The 15236-nt window shown below is 41.2% G+C and overlaps 1 protein-coding gene and 1 long non-coding RNA gene across 11 annotated transcripts in view; one reads left to right on the plus strand and one right to left on the minus strand.

The window, feature by feature from the left end:
- The window catches only part of LOC147374405 (uncharacterized), a 106528-nt gene extending 105718 nt beyond the window's left edge, over window positions 1-810 (minus strand). For all 6 annotated transcript variants that reach the window (XR_015162731.1, XR_015162734.1, XR_015162730.1 and 3 more), the window contains exon 1: window positions 683-810. This is a non-coding gene — a long non-coding RNA (uncharacterized LOC147374405). The remainder of the gene's footprint in view (window positions 1-682) is intronic.
- The window catches only part of CCDC146 (coiled-coil domain containing 146), a 141296-nt gene extending 126061 nt beyond the window's left edge, over window positions 1-15235 (plus strand). The window contains exons 1-9 of one of the 5 annotated variants that reach the window (XM_086397076.1): window positions 708-848; window positions 1327-1415; window positions 1601-1765; window positions 3044-3268; window positions 4829-5057; window positions 8437-8565; window positions 9106-9243; window positions 13214-13462; window positions 14772-15235. In XM_086397076.1, the coding sequence (XP_086253202.1) occupies window positions 825-848; window positions 1327-1415; window positions 1601-1765; window positions 3044-3268; window positions 4829-5057; window positions 8437-8565; window positions 9106-9243; window positions 13214-13462; window positions 14772-14975 (1452 nt within the window). In that variant the 5' untranslated portion in view covers window positions 708-824 and the 3' untranslated portion in view covers window positions 14976-15235. Of the gene's footprint in view, window positions 1-707; window positions 849-883; window positions 1155-1326; window positions 1416-1600; window positions 1766-3043; window positions 3269-4828; window positions 5058-8436; window positions 8566-9105; window positions 9244-11554; window positions 13463-14771 lie in introns of those variants that run through there. The other 4 variants (XM_086397074.1, XM_086397075.1, XR_015162723.1 and 1 more) reach the window with 4 other exon arrangements.
- The last annotated feature ends 1 nt before the right edge of the window (window position 15236 follows it).

The raw sequence follows: 15236 nt of genomic DNA on the forward strand, positions 1-15236 counted from the left end.
CTTTGGAAACAATAACTGCTGTCTTTTAAAATATTTGTGTGGAATCTTGTTTCTTACCTCCTTATGGGGCTGGTCTCACCATACCACTTCATTCTGTAGGAAAAAACACCCACAGTACAAAATAACGGAAAGGTGCTTTAAAATCAGGGTTTCAGGGACTTCCCTGGTGGTCCAGTGGTTAAGAATCCACCTTCCAATGCAGGGAACGCAGGCTTGAGCTCTGGTTCAGGAAGATTCCACATTCGGGGGCGGGGGTGGGAAGGAACTAAGCCGCTGCACCTCGAGCCTGCACCGAGAGCACTTGCGCCCCAAGTAGTGAGCCTGCATTCCGGAGCCCCTGCCGGGCAACTAGAGAGAAAGCTCCGCGCTGCAGCTAAGACCCACCGCAGCCAAACATAAATAAACAAACAAAAATAAAATTACGACTTCAGTCTCTCACCAAAAATCATTGACGCTTCAACTCACAACAGTTCTATGACAACCTAGAGGGTTGGGATGGGTGGGAGGTGAGGTGGGAGGGATGCTCAAGAGAGAGGGGACATATGTATATGGCTGATTCATGTTGATGTATGGCAGAAACTAACACAATATTGTAAAGCAATTATCCTCTAAAAAGGAAAAAAAAACAAAAACTGATTCCAAACCCTCTCCCTCAACTCTCCTTCATAAATTCCTCACTCACCCAACCCAGTCATGCTTTCCGTAATCATTCTTTGGCTCGTGAAAAGTTCCCTGAAGTTTTCCTCAAACCAACGTGGGCAGGCTCCTTTTTTCCCCTCCTCTCTGGATCTTTCTGTCCTTTAATGAACCCTTTGTCCTAGTCAATGCAATTCAGTTCAGCTGGCCAGGTAATTTTCAGCCCCCGCCCTCACCTCTTCCCTGTGATCTGCACAACCCAGCTGATGAAGATAGAATGGTCTTTATTGGATACTTATGAGATGGGGTTGGAGAAGGCAATGGCACCCCACTCCAGTACTCTCGCCTGGAAAATCCCATGGGCAGAGGAGCCTGGTGGGCTGCAGTCCATGGAGTCGCTAAGAGTCTGACACGACTGAGCGACTTCACTTTCACTTTTCACTTTCATGCATTGGAGAAGGAAATGGCAACCCACTCCAGTGTTCTTGCCTGGAGAATCCCAGGGATGGGGGGGCCTGGTGAGCTGCCGTCTATGGGGTCGCACAGAGTCGGACACGACTGAAGCGACGTAGTAGTAGTAGTAGTAGTAGTAGTAGTAGTAGTAGTATGAGATGGGGTGAGGCTGGGAATATCCACATGCTGTTGGTGACGGACTTTTTAAAAATTTCACAATTAACTTTTATATTTCAGCAAAAATATACCAGCATTGTTAGGGAGATCAAAGCAAAGGATCTTGAAATCCGGATACACAGGAAGAAAAAACGTGAAATTCATCGGAGGTAAAAGAATTACTTGAGGACTTACCTAGTTTTTTTTTTTTTTTTTTCTCTTTCTTTTTTTTTAAATTTTATTTTATTTTTAAACTTTACACTATTGTATTAGTTTTGCCAAATATATCTAGTTAGTTTATAGAGGGAAACAGATATTTATTTCACAAGTTTCAAAAATTCTTGTGTTTTCACAGACTCAGAGAGTTTGCTAAACTGTATGACACTATTCGAAATGAAAGAAACAAATTTATTAACTTACTTCACAAAGCTCACCAGAAAGTCAATGAAATAAAAGAAAGGCATAAAATGTCATTAAATGAACTGGAGATTTTAAGAAATAGTGCAGTTACTCAAGAAAGGTAAGTCTTACAGTAACTACTGTCCTTTCAAAAGTTTCTCTTCTGAGTCACTGAATGATAAAATACCCTGGGGATGATGAAGTAGAAAACAAGTCTTCTACAAAGCTAGAAAAGCCCTTACTCACATACCTTGCTTTAGAGCTGACAAGCTAAGCATTTACATGTGATTCCTTATGCTTCTACTTGGGAGCTGTATTTTTTTAAGTGAGGGGAAAACTAAATCTGTAACTATTCTCATTTTATTTTCATTTATTCATCTAGAAATAAAAGCACAAATTTGACAATCTAAAGTTTAAAGTTAGAAGTTTAAATTTAAAGTTAGAAGTTTAAAGTTAGAAGACAATCAAATGTTAATTAACCAGCATCCTATGACTGTAGTCCTGAAGCATCTAATGTGCTTGTGGGAGGCAGTATAGCAGAGCTGTTAAGAGAGGTGACTTTTCTAGACTCAAATCCCAGTCCTGCCACTTACTGGTTGTGTGACCTTGGGCAAGAAATCCTAGCTCTCTGGGCCCACTTTTTTTAATCCATAGAAATAGTCCTTTATATAGGACTTTTTGTTATTAAATGAATTAATCCAAGGGTTGTTTTTTAAACTTTATTATTTACCATGTGACAAGATCTGGTGGACTCTCCCACCTGTATTTAGTCCCTGATCCATAGAATCTATACAACATGAACTTTTTCTGGTGGCCACTATTCCCCAGTTTTTTTTCTAAAGATATTACAAACTAGGCTCTTGTGTGGGGGGTAGTGGAAGGGAGATGGGGGTAGAGCTGAGAGGGGACTGCTATGACAAGGCAAAGCTAACATCCTAATCAGGTTCTCATCCTTCATGAAAGCAAATGTCATTTACGGAGGCCATGCATTCATTCGGCATTGATTCTGATGCCATATTAAGTCAAGCACTACGTTAGGTCCAGTGGACATTGTCATATATAACCACCTTCACCCTCAAGACAGCAGAGTCCCCTGGGGACAAGAGAGCAGTAAATGAATCACTGTAGTCTCTTGCTTTGATAAAGGGGAGCAGCAGATTCTTGGGGCACAAAGGAAAGATGTCCTAATCCAGATTAGAGGAAGTTGGAGACTTGGAAAATTACAGAAATTCCTAAAGAGTATGACATGATGAACATCATCATTACTAATACTACTGTCATTTCAAGGAACATAGTAAGGCAAGAGCTACTTTGATAGTTTATGTTTCTGAAGTCTTCATTGTTTTTAAAGAAACTAAAGGAAGTTATAATCATACCCATTTTCCCATTATTTTTAAAGAAAGCTACAAAATTCAATGCTGAAGCATGCCAACAACATTACCATCAGAGAAAGCATGCAAAACGATGTGTGCAAAATTGTAGCAAAACTTCAAGAAATGAAAGAGAAGAAAGAAGCCCAGTTAAATAACATCGACAGACTTGCCAATATGATCACAATGATTGAAGAGGAGATGGTACAACTTCGGAAGAAATATGAAAGAGCTGTTCAGCGTCGAAATGAAAGGTGAAAACCAGGAACCTAATGTGAGAGTAAAGAACCCAGAGACCTGATTTAGAAATGTTGCCCATTTTTCCATCTAGACTTGACAGTGAACAGTGAGGGACATTTGACACTTAGATGTCATTAGCCTCTGCAGGGCAGGGAGCGGGGCTGTATGCTTTCCTTGAAAATAAGACACTTCGTCCTCATATGAGAGACAGGCAAGAGTAGGGTTTGGGAAGCTGCTCGCTTTAAGATCACAGTCCTTTCTCAGGCTACCATTTAGGATACTATCAAATTATTTCAGAATAATTGATATAAATAAGAAGTCTTTGGATCTTGTACTCACTTTGGGGACAGATTTATTAAATGATTCACCCAGTACATTTTCTTAGCAAGTAAGTATCACCTTCAAGAGGTGTTACCCTTGAAGCATTATTTCTCCCAGCTATAATAATATTAATCGATTACTACTTAATAGTTTTCCCAAGTTTCTTGTGCTCTAAGAAATCTGGCATTTGAGACTATAGAACCTTGTAGTGATTATATCAGGCATTATGTATTTTTTTTTTTCATCAAACCTTGCTTGTGTGCTGTTCTGTGTAAGGCTGTGTTCTGTGTAAGTGCTGGGCCCTGAAAGTAAAAAAGGTGATAAAGCACCGCACCTGGCTTCTGATGTCAAGAGATCAAAGATGCTCAGGAGATGACCTGGTGAACAGCAAGTGAGCAAGAGCTGAGAGTAACCAAATGTAACCCTGTGCACACATGTCTTGAGGGAGGTGAGAGAAAGAAAGAAAAAGCAATGAAAGATTGCTTTGGGATAATAGATGGGATAACTCTGGGATAATAGATGCAGACAGTATCAGGGGAGAACTTCAGGGTCCTGACGAACACAACTTTTTCAAAGGCCTGGCAGGTGTTCTCTCTGGGAAAAGAAAGTCCTCTTATGTGGCTCCTGGCACAAATCAAAGCATGTAGGCAGTGTGTTCCAGACCTTGGTCAGTTCTGTGAGGCAGGAATTAGAAAATTCTTACTTTGTTTTTTCCCCATAGTCTCCTCAGGAGCGGTCTTTCCCCTGGCATGATTTCAAAAGACAGGATTTTGCTTATGGGGAAATGTGCATCAGAAATATTTAACTGTGAAAGAGCCTAATGTGTCTGGCAAGTTAGAGAGAGCAGAATAGCTGCAAGAGACACATTCCCTGGCTGCCTGCCTGGGTACCTCTGGCCAGATCTTGGCTGGCGAGTCTGGCCCATGAAAAGGGTCTGCAGAAAATCAGACTCTGGGATCACGTTGTTCATGTGTGGGGAGTGACATTCTTTCCCATCCCGGGAGAACCTTTGGGACTTGCCAACAACATAGTTAGCTCAGAGTTCAGATGCTAAACAACCCTCTCTGTCTCATGCCCAGAAAAATTCAAAATGTAAGAGTTTAACTAGAAAGCCTACAGTGAGTGTCTATTGTCTTCTGGAATTATGCAATGTTGATGTGTTATTTTGCACCCACATCCAGAGGGAACCACAATGACTAGTAAAACAGTGGCCTCAAAATCCTCTCAGCCTCTGCCTTTCTATTTGTCCGTAGTGGTGTTCAGCTGATAGAGCGGGAAGAGGAAGTGTGCATTTTTTATGAAAAAATAAATATCCAAGAGAAGATGAAGCTAAATGGAGAAATTGAACTACATGTCCTGGAGGAAAAGATCCGATTCCTGAAACTCAAGATTGCTGAGAAGCAAAGACAGATTCACGTGACCCGGAAATTACTGCCAGTTAAGAGTGCTTTGGATGCTGACTTAGCAGTGCTCCAGATTCAGGTGGGAAATGTATTCATGACAAAATTCCTGGGACCATTTGCCTTTTTTTTTCCTCCTTTGTTTGTATGTCATGTAAGTTCTTTCTTGTAAATCGAGCCATGCTACTCCTGGCACCTAGGAGAACTCATGACTTAAATGTCAGGGTACAATCTGTGCTTCAGACATCTGAACTATAGACTGTCTTTCAATCCCTGGTGAATCACTTTCTGCCTTTCTTGGAACTTAGACCCTCACAAATCTCAACTCTAGCTCAGCTTCTTCAGAGCTGGCTTTCGCTATGTGTGTTCAGTCATGTTAGACTGTAGCTGACACCATGGACAGTAGCCCACCAGGCTCCTCTGTCCATGGGATTTCCCAGGCAAGAATACTGGGGTGGGTTGCCATTTCCTTCTCCAGGGCATCTTCCTGACCCAGGGATTGAACCCCACATCTTCTGCATTGGCAGGTGGATATTTTACCACTGCACCACCTGGAAAGATGACAGGCTTCCACCACCACCTACATAATTATGTTTTTGATGCCTGCTGGAAAATCTTGCAGACCATCTAGCTCTCTTATTTTTTGATACTCTTGTTCTCTAGAGCCAATTTTTTTTTCTTATACATTGATAATCATATATAGACTTCTTGTTAACACCTGTAATTTCCCTGTAATTTAATAACTTGGCCTTTGATGTGTTTTTTTTTTAAGTGGAATAAAGTCATAGCATTTAAACACAAAATAGCCAATAAATAAAACCATTAATATAAAGCTATTTTCTTCTTATATAATAATTATACTTTTTTTCTTAGTGAAAATAGAAAAAAAAAAACACTAAAACATTTGAGGCTAAATTTTTCCCATTGATTCAATGTAGCACGAACGCATTTTAACCTACGTTTTCTAAAAAGTCACATTTGCTTTCAGATTTTTTTATTATAAAACTAAGACAAGTTCCGCTTACGAAGTTTTGTAAAACATGTTAAAAAGTCATGAGAAATAAAGGAATAAAAAATTAAAAAAAAATAAAATAAAATAAAATTTAAATTAAAAAAAATAAAATAAAATAAAGTCTAAAAAAAAAAAAAGTCAAAGAAAAATTACATCCCTAAGATATAATTACTACTAAACTTATGAAAAATTTAGATGAGATCCTTCTAGTCTTTTTCTAGGTATACACGCAAATGATTTCATTAGCTCATGCTATAGACACAGTTCTGGGTCTTTTTTTTTTTTTTAAATCATGTCAGGCAATTTATAGGACTTTATGAAATTGGATGATGCGTCTATTTCATGGCATTTGAATGTGTAATATGCTATATAGATAAAAGGGTCTTTCACTTTGCATAAATACGCTAAGGTTTGGATTCCAGTGTTTCTTTAGCTGCGTGTTCTCCTGTTCACTTCTTCAATAAGTGCAGCCCTGACTCAGAGTCCCCAGGCCTCCCCCAGGTCTCCCACAAACTGACTCCTGCTTCCAATCAGTGGTTCATTTGGGGGATCCCCTCCTCAGATCGCAAACGTGGTGTCTGGTCCACTTCTGTGTCACACTCCTCTTTCCACCTGCGCTGACACAAGGCCGTTCCTGTGAGCTCTGTGTCTGTAAACTGACTTTACTGAAGAACTGGGACATCAGTGTGAGAGGATACGTTAATGCAAAGGAATTCAAATTAAGTATCAGACAAGTAGAGTTCTTAGGACCACCCCACCACTGGGAACAGTCCCCCAGGTGTATTGGCCCATGCAGCACCCAGCCTAGCTCGTTTCACAGCCTTGTCTTTCCATCCTTCACCTGCCACCATCTCCTTTCCACAGCCTCACCATTCTGGATTGCCCCCCAGGGGCAATCTTAGTTCTAAGCCAAAGAACAGTTGAATAGAAAGCTTCCCTTTAGTCTTCAGACTGCATCTAATTATTTAATCGTATACTCAGCACTAATCGCTTGGTGCTTTGAAGGATATGATGTGAAATTCTGAACTTCAGGCAAGCCCCTGCCATGCAGTGCCAGATCCCTGTCATGTCCTGTTGTTATAGTGACAGTGTTTTGTGGTCTTTTTTTTTTTTCTTCCCCCAGTCTTCCTCTTTTTTGTATCATTTTCAGAATTCTCTTAAGGTTTGACTTTTTTGGTTTCTTGAAACAGTTTTTAATTGTCCAACAGTCTAATCCAAGGATTGTCATGAGTCATATTTTCCTGCAATATTTTACTTATAATGATAGCCTCTTTTTAGGGTTCTCAGAAGTCATGTGAACTATTTTAGGACATAAGAACACCATTTTATATAGAAAAAGGAAACAGTTTTTCTTCAAGCCCATGGGAAAATAAGATCAGTCAAGGGTACCACTTTGATAAGCAAGTACCATATATTTTTTCCTATTTAATTCCCTAATTAACCATGGAGACAGTAAATATTATTAATAACAAATACAACAAATGCTTAATTACACATATAAGGATAATTTAACTCCATATTAAGGGCAATTAGGAAGTGTGGAGAGAAAGAAAAAAATATTCATGTCACCATTTGACATTCTTTTTTGTTGGGAGGACAAGAATAAGTTAAAAATGTTAAATTCTACCTATGTCACTCTTGGACATGTTGTCAAGTACTCGAAATGTATTATCTCTTTTAATGGGTCAGTCCCATGAGTTTGGGATTTATTTTCCCATTTGACAGTTGAAACTAAGGTTTAGAGAAGATAAATGATTTGCCTGAGATTATACAGATTTTCAGTAGAAAAGCTAAAAGTGATGACTCTTGGTTTTCGCTGTGTTCAACATCTCTCCCTATAAAACGGCTAGGTTTAGCTACCACTCCTACTTGGGAGTTTCTGTATTTCTTCATCTACCTCCACAGTCTCAAGGTCAACAAATATAGTTGATACATGAAACAACATATTGGGTGTTTACCAAAAAAAATACAAATAGTTCAGGCTGTTCCTCACAGACTGTACACTGTATTCACCTAGTAATAAGAACTTCACTCTTCTCTGGTAGGCCATTAAGCCTATTGCCAGCAAAGGGATTTACACTGGAGGCCAGTGTGTTGTGTACCCTGTACCAGTATGCAATAAAGAGATCAAGTGTGTACAGTCAGAGCTCTGCAGCTACAGTATCTCATGAATATAACACAAATGGGAAGTAATACAAGGACTGGTTATAAAGTCTTTCTTTTTTGGTGCCCCAGAAATCACCACCTTGCTTTGTATTAATAGAGTCAATTAACAGGCATCTTCCTCATGGTACCATGAGTGAGAAGAAATACTGTCTCACCCCGAGTCCCAGCTGAACGGTTTGTTAAGAATTCCCTTCCAACTTTGCCTGGAAGGACCCTAAAGACCCTGGGCTAAGTGACTTTAAGATTTACTGAGCAAAGTTAATGTTTCTTTCTTGTTTAATAGTTTTCACAGTGTACAGACAAAATAAAAGACCTGGAGAAAAAGTTTATAAACCCTGAGGGTGAGAACAGAACACGCTTACTTCCAGGGAAAGATATGACTGAGGAAGAAATGATCAAAAAAATGGATGAGGTAAATGTCTTTTCTTAAAATAGCATCTGTTATCCCCTTGTTGATCAGTGTCACAGATATCTGTGGTACTGTTTCATGTTATGCAGATTAATCCCTCATGATTCTAGTCACTAATATAGTCCTTTCATTGTAATTTAGTAACAAAATCTAAGCTTGACTTTAGATGTTGCCAAAAGAAGCAAAATTTGAGTGCTTTCAAGATACCCATCTCCGTCTCACAGCCCATAGGAGCAATTTTGGCATCTTAAATGACTTAGTCTTCCTGATGGAAGCATATCAGAGGAATGACAATATGGGAGCTAGATGGAGCCGAGAGGTCCATTGTTTGCCATGGGGAGAAAGAACTCCATAGCACATGTGAGGGGAGGGGATGGAGGAGGTTGGAGAGGGTAAGTCTGGACTTCGTCCAGTTCTAAAGATTTTCTGGAGTTATGAAGGCAAGGGGTTTCCATTGGGGAAAGGGGGGAATAGTACTCTAATTAGGAAAGATTTTGACTTGCATGACTTTTTTTCTCCCTTTGAAATTCTTTTTAACTGTAGCTGGAACTACAGCTGGCCAAGAAGGAGGAGAAGTTGCTGGAGAAGGATTTCATCTATGAACAGGTCTCCCGGCTCACAGACAGGCTCTACAGCAAGACGCAGGCCTGCAAACAGGACACGCTACTCTTAGCCAAGAAGGTCTGCCAAGTCCCTGCCTCTCTCTTCTGCCCTTCCTCCTCTATCACCCTCCATTTTCCATAGATGGCTTCATTTACTGAGAAAAGCCCTGGAGAGGTTAGGCTTTATGACTAGAGAAATACAAAGAATTAAAATTTATACTGTAAAGATGACTCTTAGAGAATTGCCCAAGGTAAGTTTCAGTCTTGTTTCCCTGAATGAATTCTCATTATAATGGGAAATTCTAAGCCTTTCAATGACAGTACACAAATTTCACTTAACAGAGTACGTACTCAAAAATGACCATCATTATCTTCATATTTCATGTGCCATGTTAAATCCTTTCTACTTCCTTGTGAAGGGAGGGCCTCACTTATCCAGTGGTTTGCATGGGAATTGCCTAAATCCAGAAGCAGCCAGATCCCAGCAATAGTGTTGTTGTTTAGAGTCTAAGTCATATCTGACTCTTTTGCAAGCCCATGGATTGTACCTGCTAAGTTCCTCTGTCCGTGGGATTTCCCAGGCAAGAATACTGGAGTAGCTTGCCATTTCCTTCTCCAGGGGAATTTTCCTGACCCAGGGATTGAACCCACGTCTCCTATATTGGCAGGCAGATTCTTTACCACTTAGCCACCAGGGAAGCCCCCCAGAATGGAAGGGAACCATTAAAGAGAAGCAATCACACAACACCACAGGGTGGAGCTGCCACCAGGCCCCACTAGTGAGGAAAGGCCAGTAACACTGAGCTTCCTAATTCCCTAAGCCTAACTTACCAGGGCTTCTGATCCAAAGCTTAGGGGTCAGGCAGAGACTCTGGAAGCTATACCAAGAGGAGCGAGGCTCGTGATTAGGATGCAGCAGGACTTTGCACCGTCTGGAGTCAGAGGGTCTGCTGCCTGCCTGGTGTCCCCAGCCCCTTGGAGAATCCTTCTGTGACAGCTCAGGGTTTTACTCAGTCTGCAACAGTTACTTGAGCTGCTGTGTGCAGAAGGGGAAAGGACCCAATGTCCACACATTGCAAAAGGGAGGGAGCAGTTAAGAAGATACCACAGATAACAGTGACACCATGCCTCCCACTGTGGGCTCCTGAGGGCAGTGGTTCTTTCTTATTCTTAGTTTTCCAGATGCCTCGCATGTACTAACCTCTAGAAAAACATTTATTGAATAAGTTGACAGTTTTGTTTGAGAAACAGTTCTGGCACACTACATTATTGTAAATCTGAAGCCTTCTTGGCCACTTTTATTTGGTTTTTCCTCTTCCGCTCTAATCCTTTCCTCTAATGGACTGCAGCACTTGTGCAAATCTCAGCTTTGCCTCATAAAATAAGAAACCTTAAGAAACTTTTTTAAGCTCATAAACTTAGCCTAAATTAGCATATCTGGAGTTTCTTTAAATGTTGCCTTCCTTTGTTTTGGAAAATGAATTTCCCTTTCTGTGGGGGAAGTTGGTTTCGCTGAGGGCTGGCTAGTCAAAGCTGATGGCAGTCTCTCCGGTAGTCAACTGGAAAGCCAGAGTAACACAAATAGGAGCCGTCGAGACCATACACTTGGCCAGGAAGGTTCCAACATAACTGAGTCCTGTCCTCATGATTTATTTCCCCTTTCCTTTCCCCACCTTCCATGCTCTCTACCTGGCTTTCATCATCCTCCATTTAAAATAACCTCTTCATAGTAGGCAGAGTTGGAAGATAAGACATTCAGATCCCAGATCTGTGATTTACCAACACTAGCAAGTGATCTTGAGAACTATACATAATCTTAAAACTCAGTTTACTGATCTGTGAAATGGGTGTGACATCAGCTAACGTGGTGGCAAGTATCACATAGTCAAGCAGAAATGGCTGGCCCCTTGCAGGTGCTCAGCAAGGTTGCATAGCTCATCTCTCATCTCTCTTAGAGAGCTTATGGCTCCTCTTACAAGTTTCCCAAATGAACAGAAAATGGGAAATTTCAGCAAAGACTTAGAGAACCCAGAATAACACCATCCTTTTTTTTTTTTTTTAATGGAGGAGAAGGGAGGTTGGTTACTTATACACACACTCAAGTGTGCAATGGCTGATTAATGACATTTAAAAGAGATAACGACTCATCATTGAAGCTTTGAATGCCTATCATTTTTATTCAAATTCTGCTTCCTGAAAATTAGTGCAGCATAGAAGAGTTATAAAAATTTATATTCCCAGACTTCCCTGATGGTCCGGTGGTTAAGAATCTGCCTGCCACTATAGGGGACATGGGTTCAGTCTCTGGTCTGGGAAGACTCTACATTCCAGGGGGCAACTAAGCCTGTGTGCCACAACTACTGAAGCCTGCTTGCCCTTGTTCCACACAGAGAAACCACCACAGTGAGAAGCCTGTGCAGCACAACTGGAGAGTAGCCCCACTTGCTGCAACTAGAGAAGGCCTGCATGCAGCAACGAAGACCCAGTGCAACCAAAAAAAAATTATATGCCCTATTCCATTAAAGAGACAAAGTTTGCACATAATAATTGGTCATTATATTTTCAGAGGAAAGTTAAATCACCGGCAGCAATGTTTCTGTAAGCAAATGTACAGATAGACCAGTATATACTCTAGGGAAGAAAGTGTTTTGAGGTAGGGTGTAGTTTTTGGAAGCTCATATTTGTGTCTCAGTTTTGAACTTTCGGAGAAGGCAATGGCACCCCACTCCAGTACTCTTGCCTGGAAAATCCCATGGACAGAGGAGCCTGGTGGGCTGCAGTCCATTGGGTTGCTAAGAGTCGGACACGACTGAGCGACTTCACTTTCACTTTTCTCTTTCATGCATTGGAGGAGGAAATGGCAACCCACTCCAGTGTTCTCGCCTGGAGAATCCCAGGGACGGCGGAGCCTGGCGGGCTGCCGTCTATGGGGTCACACAGAGTCGGACACGACTGAAGCGACTTAGCTTTGAACCTTGGTTTGAACCTTGGTTCAAAGGACTGAGCAGTTAGACTGAGAACGTATTCATTCCTTCATTCAACAAACATTCAGTTTTAATTTTGCCTCCTATATTCTAAGCACTGGGGACATTATGAGTAAAACAAATAGACCTTGTCCCCATGAAGAATACGTTCCTGTGGGATGACAGGCTATACCCAAATACATTTATACTCTGATGTCAGTAGTGAAAGGATATGAAGAAATACTAAGGCAAAGTAATACAACAGTGAGTGCTTGCGGGTGGAGGGAGTCATCTCTTACTGCCCCACCAGGGCTAAGGCCACACTGAAAGGCCATGCAGTGGGCCAGAAAGCTTATAGGAACCACCAATTCCAACTTTTACTTCTTTTCTGTCCTTTAAAATCAAAATTTCCACTTATTCTTATCTTTTAATTCTTTGATTCTTTAATTCAATGATAAATAGCTTATATGAAAAGGTAAGGACATGTATGTAAACACATACAACTAGGGATATTACACTTCAAATTACTGTCCAGATGGTCCAGTTCAGCTCATGCTTGCTTATGACCTCATAATGATGACCTCATAATGATGCATCAATAAAACACACATGTTGAAGGGTAATAGCTTCTATTAAAAATCATCACAGATGCTGATTATCTTTTTTAAGCCAGTGTTAATACACTGTAACTAATACTGTTCCATTTTATCAGATTCTCCCCCCGGATAAGTAGCAAACTAGTAAGAAGGCAAAATCAGGTCAAAACTTAGACATCAAGAATATCCTTTCCCTTGTTCTTACCACCTCTTAAATATGGAGACACTAAACTATTCCCCTCAATTCTACCCACCTGGAAATCCATTGACTAGATGAACAGATCTCTTTCTTTTCCCTCCTCCTTGTCCTTATTTCACAGCCAGAGTGTTGGGCTGAATCTCTGAGGTCTTCTCCAGTGCTTAGTCTCTGTGAATTCCCACTTAACCTCTCCCTTCTTCAGGCAAGAATGCCACCCACTATCACAGACAGCCAGTAGCCTGTCTTCATGGAGTGTGTACATAGGCTAAGCCTTGAGCTTTTTAATCCTAGATGAATGGCTACCAGAAAAAGATAAAAGATGCTACTGAAAAAATGATGGCTCTTGTTGCTGAGCTGTCCATGAAACAAGCTATGGCCATTGAACTCCAAAAGGAAGTCAAGGAGAAGGAAGAGTTCATCTTCACTTGCAATTCCAGGATGGAAAAGGGTCTTCCCCTCAATAAAGAGATTGAGAGAGAATGGTTGAAAGTACTTCGAGATGAAGAAATGTATGCCATGGCCATTGCTGAAAAGTCTCGGGTAAGCTATGGCTTCTTTATTTTCTACATTGCATTTGTAAAGTGTGCCAGGAAGGGCTGTTTCAGAGGTTGTCAATCTCCCAAAATACATGAAATTTTTCTATTCCACAGCACACAGAGTCCCAACAACTCATTAGAGAGAAGTTTTGCTCTTTTTAAGCTATTACGTAGGTAGTCAAAAGTACAACAGTGCAAAGCGTCAGAATATTCCCTGGAGAACATTTGGCAAGCACCAAGTCCCACGCCAGGGCCTCCCACTAGCATGGCAATGTCCATGCTGGCATTGGTTTTATCTTAGATCTCTAGTCTCTGTCTTTGCAGCCTTGCTCAGACCATACCTTACTCTTCGATGTCCATCTGCTGTGGCCACCACAGCATATTGTGAGGCCTCAAGCATAAGCTCATCACAGGTTTCTGAAGACTCTACATTTGGTGCAAAAGCGATGACTCCAGCGCCACCCTTCTTCTCCCACCAGTGACCTAACTCTATCACTGACCCCACTTAGGAGCTGTGTGTCCAGTTCTTTTTCCTACTCCCATGATTTTTCAATAATCTTAGAGTGGAATTAGGCATCTCTTTCAAAAGAGACCTACAACTTACTCTTGACTATGGGGCAGACATCCCCAGAAGATCACTATTCACTCTCTAAGCCAAGAAAAAAGTGTATTCCAAACACATACTAAGAATTCTTGAAAATAGGGTCTGACTTATCATTCTCACACTCACTGCCTAGGATTGTATTTTTGAAGACATTCAGATTTTCACCTGTGGTGTCCCAGCTGTCATTTACCTGTCTCCATTTCCCAACCCCCCCTCCCCCAAGTTCTTTTTAATGCTATAAGAGATTGCTGTTGTCCAGAAACACAGGCAGAATCTTGAGGCTCAAAGCAAGCTGCTGACCACTTTCCTCTAATTCTATTTTACTCTTCCTTTGTACCATTTGCTCACCAATGACCTACCAAAGGAAATAGATTATCCTGCCTTTGTCACAGACATGGAAATAACCAGTGCTTAATGTAAGATACTAAGTTTGGAACATGGTGACTTTAGGCCCTATCAACCAGTTTATGGTAGACCCTATACCCCAGGAACAGAGTGATGCTTGAGCAACATGGCTCATTCTAGTGAGAGGAAATGTGTGTGGGGGTGTGTGTGTTTGGTGACTCTACCCTCACACCCTTTTGTCCCTTGGAATATTGGCCAGCATAGCCAACGGGTGCTCAGACCCAGCTGTGTCTGATGGGCCCTGGGGATGAAGTGACTTAACCACTGTTTTCAAAAACTGAAAAGGATAAATCATTCTTTGCAGGAGTTCTTGGAAGCTGAAACTCGCCAGCTGCCCAATGGTGTTTACACAACTGCGGAGCAACGTCCAAATGCCTACATCCCAGAGGCAGAGGCCACTCTTCCTCTGCCAAAACCGTATGGCGCTCTGGCTCCTTTCAAACCCAGTGAACCTGGGGCTAACATAAGACACATAAGGAAACCCGTTATAAAGCCAATTGAAATCTGAACATGTGAACCAACCCAGGCTTCTGAAGGAGATACTTCAACCAGGCTTCTTCACATCCACAGCTGGAAAATGTCAGCAAACAGCCCTAAATTACAAACACACACAGTATCCACAATTACCCAACAGACGACAACATATACTTCCTTCCATTCATAGTCATCGATTTTTCTTTTTCACTCCATCTCTTGATTACATTCCAGAAATATATAGTAGTCTGAGTGTTATACAAATGCAATAAAAATAAATACCTTTTCAACAAAG

The sequence above is a fragment of the Bos grunniens genome, chromosome 4, assembly GCF_055505025.1.
Source record: "Bos grunniens cultivar Pamir isolate PY7600 chromosome 4, Bosgru_T2T1.0, whole genome shotgun sequence".
NCBI classification, from domain to species: Eukaryota; Metazoa; Chordata; class Mammalia; order Artiodactyla; family Bovidae; genus Bos; species Bos grunniens.